General features: G+C 43.1%; 3 protein-coding genes and 1 long non-coding RNA gene across 6 annotated transcripts in view; 2 read left to right on the plus strand and 2 right to left on the minus strand.

Moving 5' to 3' along the window:
- Positions 1–7395, minus strand: part of pip4k2ca (phosphatidylinositol-5-phosphate 4-kinase, type II, gamma a) — an 11251-nt gene extending 3856 nt beyond the window's left edge. The window contains exons 1-7 of the mRNA XM_027144876.2: positions 7015–7395; positions 6304–6401; positions 5235–5331; positions 4322–4468; positions 1530–1676; positions 1281–1319; positions 1047–1160 (exon numbers count right to left, since the gene is read on the minus strand). Coding sequence (XP_027000677.2) covers positions 1047–1160; positions 1281–1319; positions 1530–1676; positions 4322–4468; positions 5235–5331; positions 6304–6401; positions 7015–7173 — 801 coding nt within the window. The 5' untranslated portion in view covers positions 7174–7395. The remainder of the gene's footprint in view (positions 1–1046; positions 1161–1280; positions 1320–1529; positions 1677–4321; positions 4469–5234; positions 5332–6303; positions 6402–7014) is intronic.
- Positions 7385–10616, plus strand: LOC113641834. Of its 2 annotated transcripts, XR_007139341.1 has the most exons (4): positions 7389–7520; positions 7973–8078; positions 9611–10226; positions 10474–10616. It is a non-coding gene; the product is annotated as an uncharacterized LOC113641834 (long non-coding RNA). The 2 variants fall into 2 exon arrangements; XR_003440418.2 differs by lacking the exon at positions 7973–8078 and having other exon boundaries at positions 7385–7520.
- igfbp6b (insulin-like growth factor binding protein 6b) lies at positions 10072–12597 on the minus strand. Its single transcript, XM_027144880.2, has 4 exons — positions 11613–12597; positions 10900–10934; positions 10458–10577; positions 10072–10212 (listed from the first exon to the last, which is right to left on the minus strand). Exons 1-4 carry the CDS (start codon positions 11935–11937, stop codon positions 10099–10101), a joined length of 594 nt encoding a protein of 197 aa, XP_027000681.1. The 5' UTR covers positions 11938–12597; the 3' UTR covers positions 10072–10098.
- A 2066-nt stretch (positions 12598–14663) lies between these two features.
- Positions 14664–14764, plus strand: part of spryd3 (SPRY domain containing 3) — a 40472-nt gene continuing 40371 nt past the window's right edge. Inside the window, exon 1 of one of the 2 annotated variants that reach the window (XM_027144879.2) lies at positions 14664–14764. This exon is cut by the window's right edge and continues 87 nt beyond it. The gene's annotated coding sequence lies outside the window, so the exon portion shown is untranslated. The other variant, XM_027144877.2, reaches the window with a different exon arrangement.

Consider the following 14764-nt stretch of genomic DNA (forward strand, 5'->3'; position numbering starts at 1 on the left):
AAAGATTGAGAAATAGAGAAATTGAGAGAGAACAGATAGATATTGAAGAGATGGATAGAAATATAGATGGACAGAGAGATAGAGAGAGCGATAGATAGATATCAACCCCTGTGACTATGTCACGAACTGCCGTGAGACTGGGATATAATAAAAGGAGAATAAAATAATACGGATGGTCATGACATCGTATTGTTGAATTATCAAGCACACTTTCGTGTTTATGTGTTGAAAGAAAGATGAGGATGTCATTAAAAGAGAATTGGCGGTGGGTCATCATGTAGTTTTAGCTGACGTCTTCAACACAGTAAAAGTAGACCATAGCACAAAGCAACAAAAACAAGGATAAAATCTCCTGGTTGAATGTTGAGTAATGTAGTGCTTAAAGTTTAAAAATGATTAACAAATGAGCAAAAACAATGCTTCCGAGTGGCAGAAAAAAACGTGGTGCAGACACGAAAGATGCTTCCTATTGAAATACATTAGATCGAAAGTCCGTGCTGAGTGACACGAAAAAAAGGAAAATTCGTCTTCACGAACACGAATCAAACAGATTACATTTCGTGACCTCTGTCACGAACTGCCGTGAGACTGGGTTGGATCATCCATCCATCCGTCTGATCATCCATCCATCCATCCATCCATCCATCCATCCCTTCAACCATCCATCTGTCTGATCATCCATCCATCCATCCATCCTTCTATCCTCACATCCATCTGTCCGATCATCCACCCATCTGTCCAATCATCCACCCATCTGTCTGATCATCCACCCATCTGCCTGAGTCATCCAACCATCCATCCATCCGTATGATCATCCATCCATCCTTACATCTATCAGTCTGCCCATCTATCCATCTAATATTTTATTAGATTTAGATATAGATTAGTTTTAGATTAGATCTAAAAACAAATCCCCCCCCGCCTTCCAAGCTTTAGTCAAAAAATAAAAATGTGACATTTTCATGTTAAACTGCTGCTGCTAAATAAAACAAAAATCCTTTCCGTCGTGCTACACTTCACTCAAACGTTAAAAAAAATTCTCCCACCTCAACATCCCTGTTGAGCTTCTCCAGGATCTTCTCTTTCTCCTCGTCGGTCACGTACACCTTCTGCATGTTGTTCCTGAAATCCACGTCTTTGAAGGTGGGTAACTCTTTCACCTGCCGTTACCGCAGAGACAAGAAAAAAAGATAGACGGCGTCATGTTGATGTCATTCATCAAAGTCATGAAAAAAAGGTTTTTTTTTGGAGTGCGGGCAGACAAAAGTTATCTGTCGTACCTTCTCTTTATCGCTGGCCTCTCGAGACACCAAAGAACCCTGCAGGACATGAACACATTCTTCATACGTAGCAGAGACACGACTCGTTATAAAATAATACCGAAACTCTGTCGTGTCTGTTTGGTTGTACAGAACACAGAACGCCCCCTTGTGGCATATTGTTTTCAGCACAGCTTGAAATCTCGTTGGAATTAAGGGAAAAAAAAAAAAACGTGGAACACAAATATAAGTCAACAACTCGAGCCTCACCTTGAGGTCATATTTCCTGTGCACGAGGAGCCGGTGGCTGAACATGTTCCTCATGACGATGAGGTAGGTGTCCTCGCTCTCTACGCTCACGCGGTACATGCTGAGGAACTGAGGGAGGAGCGTGCTGCCGTGACACTTCACTATGTGCTGCAGGAAAGCAGAGAAACCATAAAACACAGTGTATAGATTAGAGATGTAGTTATAGATATAGTAATAGACATAGCGTTAAGACTTTGATACGTGAAAAACAACCAACACTGAGGTGGGGCGAACGTTAGCTCAGCCGCAGGTCCTGAAGCGACGACACGTTCTCTCTATCTAACCCTTTTACTTTTTACATGAAAGTTCCAGTTCTCATCGTTATAAAAAGTTCACTCCCTCTTCGCCTGCTCTCAGTTTTAAACTCCCGTCAAAAGTCAAACAAGTCCCTGTGTAAGTTGTTTCTATAGTAACAATAAGACAGAACGAATGACGTTATAGTCGGAGCTGCTGTTAGACCAAACAAACCGACACCTTCTGACCAATCAGAATGGAGCATTTCACAGGACTGCGGTATAAAACCGAGTTGTTTACACAGTTTGTATTTCACGCATGGGGATGACACGCTGCAACCTTCTGAGAGTCGGAGTCTGTTTCAGGATGTTCATGGTGTAATAACAGGCTACACGTGTGTATGGAAAAAAATAACATTTCTAGACGCTTAATGACGCAGCCAACATTCCGGACTCCTGAAATGGAGCCCTCGGGACATGTGTAGAAGCTGGAAATCTGTCAATTACTGGAACAAAAGCTGCAGCTCTGACTAATAACGTCCCTGCTATTGTAGGATAGAGGAGTTAAAGACAGGCCGAACTCAGGAAACACCGATCACCTGCCTTACAGTAACCTAACCAGCGAAGATGGGCATGTCAAGCAGGACTAGTGCTATTTAACAGACGTGGATTGTTTCCCTAGAACAGCACATCCCACTGAGGTTTATTCCTCTTAAAGCGCAGTGGGATGTGGATTGTTTCCCTAGAACAGCACATCCCACTGAGGTTTATTCCTCTTAAAGCGCAGTAAGCTGCTACACCTTCAGGTAACACATCCTTATTGTAGAGCAGCTGTAAAGTTCCCTCACGAGGCTGTCGTATGTTTTTGGAAACAAAATTCCGATATAGCGAGTGGTGGTGTAGATTTTAACAGCCTCTCTCTCTCTCCTCTGTCTCTCTACTCTCTATACTTCATCTACCTTTCTCTCTCCTCTCTATCCTCCATCTACCTCTCTCTCGCTCTCTCTCTCTCTCTATATATATATATACTCCATCTACCCCTCTCTCTATACTCTATCTACCCCTCTCTCTATACTCTATCTACCCCTCTCTCTATACTCTATCTACCCCTCTCTATAATCTATCTACCCCTCTCTATAATCTATCTACCCCTCTATCTCTCTCTCTGCCCTCCATCTACCCCTCTCTCTATATATACACTCCATCTACCTCTCTCTCTCTCTTTCTACTCCATCTACCTCTCTCTCTCTCTCTACTCCATCTACCTCTCTCTCTCTCCTCTCTCTCTATACTCCATCTACCTCTCTCTCTGTCCTCTGTCTCTCTCTCTACTCCATCTACCTCTCTCTATACTCCATCTACCTCTCTCTATACTCCATCTACCTCTCTCTATACTCCATCTACCTCTCTCTATACTCCATCTACCTCTCTCTATACTCCATCTACCTCTCTCTCACTCTCTCTCCTCTGTCTCTCTCTATACTCCATCTACCTCTCTCTCTACTCCATCTACCTCTCTCTCTGTCCTGTCTCTCTCTCTACTCCATCTACCTCTCTCTCTCCTCTACCTCTCACTCTACTCCATCTACCTCTCTCTCTCTCTCTCTCTCTCTACTCCATCGACCTCTCTCTCTACTCCATCTACCCCTCTCTCTCTACTCCATCTATCTCTCTCTCTCCTCTGTCTCTCTCTCTCTCTACTCCATCTACCTCTCTCTCTACACACTCTCTCCTCTTTCTCGCTCCTCTCTCTACGAGAATATTTCACTGTTACAAAGCGTTTATAAACGGAGACTCTCCTTTAATGGGCGTTCAATAAAACGTCATTGTGTTAACGATTACAGGTTTTTCTTTCTTAACCACTTGTTAACCCATTTATTATTAGTCTTAGTGTATGCAGAAGCTGTTACTATAGAAACGACAACAGACGCATTTGAATCTGTCGGTCCGGTTACACCTGGAGCTGCTGCCAACGTGTATTAGGACCCGAAATGAACGTGAAGTCTACGAGGCGATGAAACGTTTCTTCTGCTAGAAAATAAAACTGTGCATCAATCTGCTTCACTTCTGCACCGTCACAGACGAGTTGAGCCGAGGTAAAAGAGTCAGGACTGGGAAACTAAATGACTTCAGCTATATGGAAGAAGTGATATGGGAGCGTACAAGACTGTAAGGTATCATGCACCGGTGCCCTATTTTCACTTACTGGAGGCCAGAAAAGAGGATAAAATTAGACGGTGAATTCAGATGCATGGATTTTCAGGAGCCGTTTGAGCCGTTTCACTGCCAAACCTTTCATCTTAATATCTGATTGCAGACTGAAGCCATGTGGGAAACTTTCAGTGAGAAATGTTTGGTCGTTATTTCGAACACTTCCTCTGTAGGCTAGTAAAACAATACCTCACTCAAAAGGCGGCGGCTATTCGTTTCCTCTTTCATGTCTGTGACATGTACGAGACGTTTAAATGAGATGTGGATCTACAGTTAAGTGCAGGTCTCGCAGTAAGTCGGTGAGAGTACCTGGTGATATTCGGACAGGATGCTGTGCATGTCGGCTACGTCCTCGCTGGAGATCTGCTTCACCACCAGAGTGCGGTCGTATGAGGTGAAGAGAAGACCCTCGCCCTGACCCTCACCCTTCACCGGGGGACTACGGGTCAGCGAAGCCTGAGGAATCATACACACACACACACACACACACACACACACACACACACACACACACACACACACACACACACACACACACACAATTCAGCTCCAGAGAGATCCAAAGAAACTCTATTTGGGGAAATGTAATCCAAAAACATTAATAATCTCAAGGCTACTGAATAGTCACCAGCTCTTGTTGGTTAGTTTTGGCTCATGAGCTTGTGAGTTAACCTGGATAAAATCCACCCAGATAAATTCTGCCCTTACCTTCTTAAATCTTCTGGCTGTATCATTGAATAGTCCAAAAATAAACAAATAAATAAATAAACAAACCGCCCGTGTCTTCCTGCAAGCGCTGTCAGCAGTTCGACGCTAATGCGTCGGCTCACGTTCACGACACAGGAAGGATCTTACTCTGAAACTCCGTTTGCATTCGATTTGTTAAATGGTATTTATTTAACAGTAGACAAAACCCGTTAATGAGCCATGAAAACTAACGAAGCATTTGTTCCTCAAACAGCTCGGAGGAAGTCGACATCATGCTCTAAAAGATTCGCGTATGAGATGTGATTTTGTGAACACGTAGCTAGCGGGATTTTGATGAGATCGGAATCGATCGAGTTCAGGATTGACGATGCGATCCACAGTGCCCTCCAGAATTATTGGCACCCTTCCTCGGACGTACGGAGAAATTCTTAAATGCAAACGATATGAGTTTTCTTCCATCTTCCCGAGGTAAGATTTAAACGTGAATGCGATCGTGTGGTGAAATATTCCTTACCTGGAAGTCCAGATCCTCGATTCCGAATCGCTCTCGAAGGTTCCTGAACACTTGTGGGCAGTACTCCTTAAATTTGAAATGCCCCGGGAGGTTCTCTCTGTATTTAAAAAAAAAAAAAAAAAGGTCACGAGAGACATCAGCAGATTTATGTTTTACTTTAAGGTTTCAAGAGCTACACCGATGACCTACAGTGCCCTCCAGAATTACTAGCACCCTTCAGACATTTTACACACAAAAAAATAAGTTTGGTCTCAGAATAATGGAAATCGTGTGACAACAAATTTGACCCAAACATATAAACCTAGGCTGTGACTAACAGAACTGCAGTGCAAATCATCTGCGTACTCAAAATTCTGAGTTCATTCTGATAGGTTTTCCCTCCTCGGTTAAGTATGTTTGATTGCATCTAAGGAACGTATGAATGAAGTTGGGGCATAGAGGAGGTTGGGGTCCGAACGCATGATACAGTGGCCCTGGAGTAGGGAGGGTTAAAATCAACAACCCATAGCCTGAAACACTTGAGCCACCACTGGCCTAATTGTGCTCTGACTTGCAACAGCACTTCCAGAAGCATTTCACTTCGAACGGGCAACATATATACGATATAACCAGTCACAGAAACAGCGGGTCTTACATTTACATTATTTGGCAGACGCCTTTATCCAGAGCAACTTAAATTTTTTATACAGCTGAGCAATTGAGGGTTAATCGCCTTGCTCAGGGGCCCAACAGGGGCAGCTTGGTGGACATGGGATCGAACTCACAACCTTCCGATTGGTAGCCCAACACCTTAACTGCTATGCTACACACATGCAAGGGTCTTGCTCTACAGCAGTAGCTTTTGTCGGTGCATTTTAGGCCGCGTGTCTGTCTCCCTGAACACTAGTCACTTTTCCAACAAGTTTGTTGTGTCATTTTTACTGTGAACGTCATTTCCCACAGTTAAGCACGTCCTGTTTCACAAGGAAAAGTGTCAACATATGGAATCGTTTGAGTGAAGAATCTACCTCAAGTTCCCTTTAAGTCTAACCGTAAAGATGAAATTGTGATGAAAGTGTGGTGAAATTACTTGTTGAAAAGATGGTTCTGGACTTTGATTTTGGTGTTGGCTTTAAAGTCATCAGGGAGAAGCATCACTGGGACTGGAACCTGGTTTAGGTCATTTATCTGAAGAATAACAAGGAGAAAGAAAACCAGGCAAAGTAGAAACGGTGAGGACATTTTTATGGGAAATAGTCAAAAGAACTAGAAAGCATGAAGGTATTAATGATAGGTGGATTAAATGCACTTCGATCCATCTGTAAACACGAGTCGTGGTGATATTATTGCTGTGTTTAACATAAAGAGGAAACGTGTTTACTTCTGTTTTTTTATCAAGCGTCTAAAGCATATACGAAAAAGCCTAAATGTCAACTCTTTATACCACGATTCAGCTTATCAACTGTAAATATATGCATCGCGTTACACTTTGCATACACGTAGCTGGTAAATACCACATGTATGTAAATACCGTTTCCGCATTCTGGGGGGGGGGTTGTTACGGTTCACTTTCATACCCGTATTCCAACAAATCCCGCCTCCTGAAGCAGGATTGGTCGAATATCCCGAACACGTTACGTGATTGGACAGCGTGTATAAAGAAGTAAACAATCACAGCGCAGGAAACGGAAGGTGTCGGAAAACGGGTAGGGGAAAAATGTTAGCAATTCTAGCTAACTGAAGAAAAAAAAAAAACAGGGAGGCGCCTCAGTAAGTTTACAAAGCAGATGAAGGAACCTACCGAATGATTTACTCCCCACATAAACACGCTGAGGACCGGGTCGCTGGCTCGGAACACCTTCACTTTCTGTTGGACGAAGTTTTTCTTTTTGGTCTTGGTTTTAGCAGCTAGCATGAGGACAGGGCCGGAGGCGCTGCCGGGGTTACCGATAGCCGCCATCACGCCGCTTCACCTCCCCTCACTTCCTGCTCTGGGCTTCAGTTGTCACTCAAAGTCCACAACACACTTAAAACGCATTCACGGATCCACAATTTTTGCTATTTTTACTTCTCCGGGTTTTCCTTTGTGCACAATCTCACTGCTTTAGCACACAGATCACTGAAGGAGCCCCGCCCCATTCCTGACAGGCGAGCGAGAAAAATCCACTGCGACTTGCGAACTTCTGCTGCGGCTCACCTGGGGGCGTCATCGCCCCGCTTTCTTGACGGACAGCTCTGCGAGCCAATCGGCGGTGCCGGAGTCAGACCACGTGATCTTATCCGGCTTGTATTATGACATACATAATGGTATGTATGCGCGCGCACCACTAACGCATGAAAAGCGAGCTCCATAAAACACGTGATTTGCCAAGTTTGGAGTGTTCACGCTTTATGCACAGTGTACAGAAAGGTGTGATCAGGTTTCCACATAAATTCGGCTATAAAGTGCAAAGAAAAGCCACGTTCAGGACTATGATTCTTTACAGCTTGCCCTGTCCATTTAGTGTCCTAAATGGGCGTGTATCACTTAAGATTAATAAGAATACTCAGTCCTGGTAACATTTCGAGCTGAGGATACAGAACTCTAGGAATGGGGTGTTTTGGGTACATAGTGGGGTTCATTTAAAAAACATCTTCAGTTTTAGGACACGCCCATTTAGGACACACCCATTTAAGACACGCCCATTTTGGACAAATAAAAAATTTATGGAACAAATCCCCAGTTTCAGGTAAATCTGTAAGTGTTTTCTTCTACACAGGAAAGCCTTAAGCTGGTGATGGAATGTTAAACAGCTGTCAAAAGGAACAAATTACAAAGAATTTATTCATGTTAATGTTAAATGATGACACCATACTTAACCAGAGGTAACAGTAACTCTTTTTTTTCTGCTTTCGGGTTTTCCTGTTAGCGATCGTTACTTTTGCACCATTTGACTTCCTGTCCTTTTTTTTAACACATCCATATATGTCCTATTTGTCCTTCCTTTTGACCTCTTACCTGGCAGCTCTATCTCCAACATCCTTCTACCAATATACCCATCTTCCTCCTCTGTACATGTCCAAACCATCTCAATCTAGTCTCTCTGACCTTTTCCTCAAAACAGCCAACCTGAGCTGTCCTTCTGATGTCCTCATTCCTAATCCTGTCCATCCTCGTCACTCCTAAAGGGAACCTCAACATCCTCATCTCTACTACCTCCATCTCATGCCTTTTCCTCACTGCTACTGTACAGTCTCTAACCCACACAGCAGAGCTGCTCTCACTACCGTCTTCTACACCTTTCCTTTGATTCTTGCTGACACTCTACTGTCACACAACACTCCTGACACTTTTCTCCACCCACTCCAACCCACCTGCACTCACCTCTTCACCTCTTTTCCACACTTCCCTTCACACTGGACGGTTGACCCCAAATACTTAAACTCCTGCACCTTCTTGTCCCCTGTAACCTCACTGTTAACAGTAACCTTGTTCATTTTCCTATAACAGCACCCCCCCCCCCAAACATTTGCCATTGAATAACCTATCATTGTCTGATCTTATTCAGAAGTCTGATGCACACAATATACAGTATTTTCACCTTGAATTACATTTAAAATTTTATTTCCAGAATGTTTTCGAATAAAACACAACCCAACGTCAGTTATAATAGTAATATAGCTATTTGTTCTTTATTTGTTGTAAAGTTTTACGGCTTTTCGGAGCCTCCTGCGATCACTGGCACACACAGATACAACAGAACGGTCTGAATGTTTGTGCATTCTCATTTGAATCTTTTTTTCCTCCCTCTATACATTTTGCAGTGAGAAAATAGACATCCGCTTTTTTGTTTTTATTCTAAATGATCATAATACAGAAATCATCCTAAAACGTGTCTAGCACAATGTATCTGTTACTTCTTTATTTCTTTTATTCCTAAAATGTTCCATCAAAGCCCACTTTCAGCATGAAATTAAACTTGACAATGAAAAAAAAACAACAACAACAACAAAAAAAAGCAACAACAATGTTGACAATATAAAAATACATGGTGTCGTAGTTCCTTAAATAAAGCATCGATCTATATATAAAATATTATATTGAAGTATATAAAAATATGCCTTTTCAGATAGAGTAATAGCCATCAGCTTTCAAGAACCTATCACCCCATGGCAACTGTAAAGAAAAAAAAATGTATTTATGTACAAAAACGACGTGTGTATTAACGCTCAGACGATCAACATTAGGAGAGAATGTTTTTTCCAAATCGTGCTCATACGGTAGTGTCGATGTCTTGTTTACATGAAATATGATGTCTTCAATAATAAAAATACAATAATACTCCGGAATAAATTAAATACAAAGACATAATTTTCTTTTCTTTTTTTTTCTTCCTTTTTTTTACATATTAATTTAGTCAGTGTATCTTTCGAGAAGAGGGAGAAGGGACTGCAGGGGAGCCGGGAGAGAAAAATGGTGCCCTGGCCAACTTGAATCTTTTATATAAATAAACAGCCTACTCGATCACAGATACAAAAGACACAGGCAGTGATGGCTTATCACAGAAAAATGGACACTACTAGACGACTTGAAGTTTTGTTGTGCTCAATCACAGGTGGAGCGAGCGATGGGGTGTCTCATTGGCTCTGTGCTTTACACGCTGCAGGTCTACAGAGGCGCATGGCACTGAGGCGTAAACCTTCAGGTGGTGCGGCGGATGGAGTGTTTTGAATACGAGGAGCGTGTGTTTCCCGTGTTGAGTAATTTTCTCCCCATTGTCTCCTGGCCATGCAGTGACTAGCACGAGCGGCTCGTTTTCCCCGTCTCCCTTACGCCCGTCCTCTCCTCTTCCACCTCTTCCTCTTCTTCCTCCTGGCTCAGAAATGTATTGGAGCGTACCCTGTCTTACTCCCCATCGCACGGTAAAGCGCCGTCGTCGTCACCGTAGGACGGCAGGGCGGTGCCTAATTCGTCCACGCACCAGCAGTGGCCTCGCTGCATGCCTTTAGAGGACCGACACTGAAGAGCGACAGGTAGGTTTCTTACGGTTTGTGTCAACTGAGCAGTATATTATGACCATTAGAATATACTGTGTTTTAGATGTCTATTAAATTACAGTAATAGAATTCAGCTACACTTCTCCATTCATGTGGTCACAGGTTTATGTTCATGCTTGAGCCAGTGGTGCTCTTGTTCTTCTTGCACCTTTATTTTATTTTGGTCTATTCAGATTGCCAGCTCTTCACACAAGATTGATTACACACCTGCTTTTTCCTGTAGAAGCCTCGAGTGTCGCAGTTGGGGATGTAGATGTCACGATCAGACTGGAAAACGGTGAGCTCGAGGCCACGCAGCACGGCGTTGAGCAGTTTCCGGCACGGAGCCTGGAGAGGAAATGAAAGTACAGTGGAAAAAGATGGGAGTAAAAGATTGGGGGGAAAAAAACAAACCAACAATGATTCGAACGCTCCAGCTCGTGCATGCCTCTCTGATCTGAACCCTGCATAAGAAGCGCAACACTATGGGTTCTTTTGAGGTTTTTAGATGGTGATCAGATCTGTATCAGCGAGCTCTCTGGATCTGACTTCATGCTCTTCCTTCTGGGCCTCTCAGGAACGAGCTTAAGGATGCATGTTCTGTTCTAGTGTTAAATAGCAAGAGTTTCATGGCTCATTTCGATATAAAATAAGCAATGAAATTACCAACCTTTTCGATTTCATCACTGTGCGAAGGATGTGGACCTGCGAATACAGTAGAAGAGAGTGTTGAAATGCGTGATGGATGAACATGAACATCGTTTTAGTTTTGCCTTCCCCCAGGTTGTGTTTAAAGCAATGGCTGTCAATGAACAGTAGATGGAGACGTCTGGTGTATGAATCAGCACCATGAGAATGTGGGTGACACTGACATGTACACACTCACACACACACACACATGCATTTATACACACGGTCCTTGCCTATTTCTCATTTCTCTTTTTCCTGTTTGACCTATTAAATTTCAGCCACACATGCCCAATTTAACACATATAGGGTATGTATGTATACACACAAACACACTTACACACACAGAGGCGCATGCACACTGACACTAAGTGATCTGCTAGTCACCGAAGTCCCTGAATTGCTTTGGCACACCAGAGGAATTTATTGTCATTGCACATAAACTGAAAGGTCTTCCCAGCATTTCTCAGGCTCAGCATGCCTTTCCTCTAGCATTTCCGTCATCCCTGTGACACTGACACCGTCACTGCAGCATAGTGACTGGGGTGAGCATCTAATAATCATTTGTGGAGCCTGAAACCCACGCTGCTGCTAGATGCCAGTGTGCTTAAAGCAGATTACAGCAGATTCTGATGCTGCATGCAAACGATACAGCATGACTCAGAGACTGTCATGCTTCAGGCAACAAGCTCTTACCTGGAGGGTGTGGTTTTTCGGTTGGACTTGTCCTGATCGGCTTGGTGCATACACCTCGGCCATGCAGCAGAGCCTGGAGTGGGCTGAGGTCACGTGGAGGAGGCATGCACCGCAGGCCCTTGGCACAGCTCAGTGTGTATACCCCACACGGCTCCCCTAAAGCCAGCACAGCTGTGTTGGCTGCCCCAGTGTGGTCCCGAGAAGCTCTGGAGTCTTTGCAGGACGGGCAGATCTTATGGGTACCCAAGCGACTGGCCAGAGTCCAGGATCCACAGTGAGCGATGAGCAACAGGACAACAGCTGTCAAGTTCAAGAGCAAAGGCATCTTTGAGCTGTGGGACTCTGCTCTCCTTCCTTCGACCGTTCGTATGTGCGCTCCTTGCCCGACGCTATTTCTGAAGGAGATCTGCTTCTCTTTTCTCCTTGCTCAGTGCTCCGTTCAGCCAGAGTGCCAGAGGACACGATCCTGAGAAACGCACAGAGCAGCAGCTTTTAAAGATCTGAAAGGCGGTGATAGAGAGAGAGGGAGAGAGCGCATGGTTATGACACCTTCAGGGGCTGGGACTGAGAGAGAGAGAGAGAGAGAGAGAGAGAGAGAGAGAGAGAGAGAGAGAGAGAGAGAGAAAGAGAGAGAGAGAGAGAGCAAGGAAAGGAGGGAGGGAGAAAGGGGGTTAGAGAAAGAGATTATTTTTCCTTTCAGAAATGATCAAGCTCCATTCCAGCTTTTCTTCCTCCATTCTCGCATCTGGAAGCACTCGTTCGCCTGAAATACAAATGTCGCACATGTCAAAAGCTGTGCAATGCACCGTACATGAAAATGTAAGTCACAGCGTTCCGGTGATGTTTGCCATGGTAACACACAGAGGGCAAAGGATTCAGATCCTCTCCTGCCTCTTGCACTTCGTTGAGAGTTTCTACTAATTCCTAGTCAAGTGCTTTTGCACAAATAAAAGTCAGTATCATCAGAATATTCTGATCATGCAATCATTTCTATGGTGCTCAATCATTCTCTGACCAGACTCTGGCACGTGTGTTACTTTGGAGAAACTTTTCTCAACGTCCGCGTACCAAACCACGATCGATTATAGACGTATCCGGGGATACATTTGACCTGAGCAGGCATTATGTAGATAATTGTGGGCAGGTGCTTTAAAGGGCACAAGACACTCTTTCCAGTGCTAAAAAATACGGCTGTGATATTAACCTGGGTTTTATTGTGTATTGTGACTTTGGCAGTCATCCTGGAAGAGTGTTATGTAAATAAAGCCGTCAATTCATTCATTCGGCCAACATTTCATGTCCAAGCCCGTGTCCTTTCACCTAAATACCATTACGACTAGGCTGCAAAGTGGGATTTTTTTTACTGTATGACTGTTCTCAGCCAAACAGACGTCTCTTTTCTTCATGTGGTGATCTTGTATAGAGACTTATCTGGAAATAGGATTTAAAAGTCATTATAGCAATGCTCTCAAATGCAAACCTGTTTAGCTTTGAGCTTATTAGGAGTATCAGGAATGACTCAGCTGAACCCCTGGGTTTCAAAGGAATACCTCTTCCTTGAACACTGGGAATGCAACCAGATTGGCGATCTCTTGTTCATCCACTCTGCTCAGATGTTAAACAGCTGGTGTTGTTAACGCAATATCGGCAGGGGTGATCGATTTTGGCTAAAATGAAAACGGATACCTGCAGTGTTCAATTTCCATATAAGGCTAAGTGCAGAACCAATGCTTATTTTCCACATGTTCCAGCAGGATTGCAAATGTTCCAAATGGATTGCAAACCAAACCAATAGAGACCAATATGTTTTTTTCCCCCCTCCAAAATTGTTTGTCTGAACAAGTCTGTCCCCTCCATCCATTGAGACAGCAGATCCATCCCAGATCCTTTTCTCGTAAATCAAAAAGTGTACATCATTCATCATTAGCCATCCATCCACACGTAGACCCTTTACGCTCTGGCGCTTTAGTTGTCTAGCATTCTGGACACAATTTCCCCACAATTTGCCTTCTGCAGATTCTTTGAAATCTTGCTAGTTCCATATGAGTCTGTATTTTGAAAAGATAAGGCTGGCAGTCATAAGGTCGGAATTAAAGAGTGATTGTAGGTGGGAGTTGTAGGGATTGTAGGTGGGAATTAAAAAGTGAATGCAGGTGGGAATTGTAATGATTGTAGGTGGGAATTAAAAAGTGAATGTAGGTGGGAATTGTAATGATTGTAGGTGGGAATTAAAAAGTGAATGTAGGTGGGAATTGTAAGGATTGTAGGTGGGAATTAAAAAGTGAATGTAGGTGGGAATTGTAGGGATTGTAGGTGAGAATTGTACGGAATGTAGGTGGGAATTAAAAAGTGATTGTAGGTGGGAATTAAAAAATTATTGTACGTGGGAATGGTAAGGATTGTAGGTGGGAATTAAAAAGCGAATGTGGATGGGAATTGTAAGGATTGTAGGTGGGAATTAAAAGTGATTGTAGGTGGGAATTAAAAAGTGATTGTAGGTGGGAATTAAAAAGTGATTGTAGGTGGGAATTGTAGGGATTGTAGGTGGGAATTAAAAAGTGATTGTAGGTGGGAATTGTAGGGATTGTAGGTGGGAAAAAAAGATGTGTGAAGTGGGGCTGTTCGATATTTGTTCACTTGTTGAAAAACGCTGTAATTATATTGTAAAAAAAAGTTTTTCTTTTTTTGTGGTTAACTGGTTTAGAATCTTATAATAACAAATCAAACAACAATATAGGATGCTAGTTGTACCTACTGCAATAATAATAATAATAATAATAATAATAATAATAATAATAATAATAATAATAATGAAATATCGGGTACATTTCCAGAAATATCTAGAGATGTGTAATAAATCCAACAAAGCATTATTTATTAGCAGAAACTGAACTATTGGCTTTGTACTGAGACCGTGACCAAGTCTATGGACAACCGCATAACAACGCAAAGCTAATTAGCAATCCAGCACGTCAAAGTAGCGCGCTATGCTAGTACGTTTCACTTTGGCGCGTTAGTGCGCATGCGCTGGACGGCGACTCGCTTTTCTATTGGTTCACACCGCGTCAGCGTATTTTCCCGCCCCTCCCTCACTGGCCTCTGATGTAAACAGGAAGAGTTTGAGACAAATTAGTGTAGAGATTTTCAGCTGA

The sequence above is a fragment of the Tachysurus fulvidraco genome, chromosome 23, assembly GCF_022655615.1.
Source record: "Tachysurus fulvidraco isolate hzauxx_2018 chromosome 23, HZAU_PFXX_2.0, whole genome shotgun sequence".
NCBI classification, from domain to species: Eukaryota; Metazoa; Chordata; class Actinopteri; order Siluriformes; family Bagridae; genus Tachysurus; species Tachysurus fulvidraco.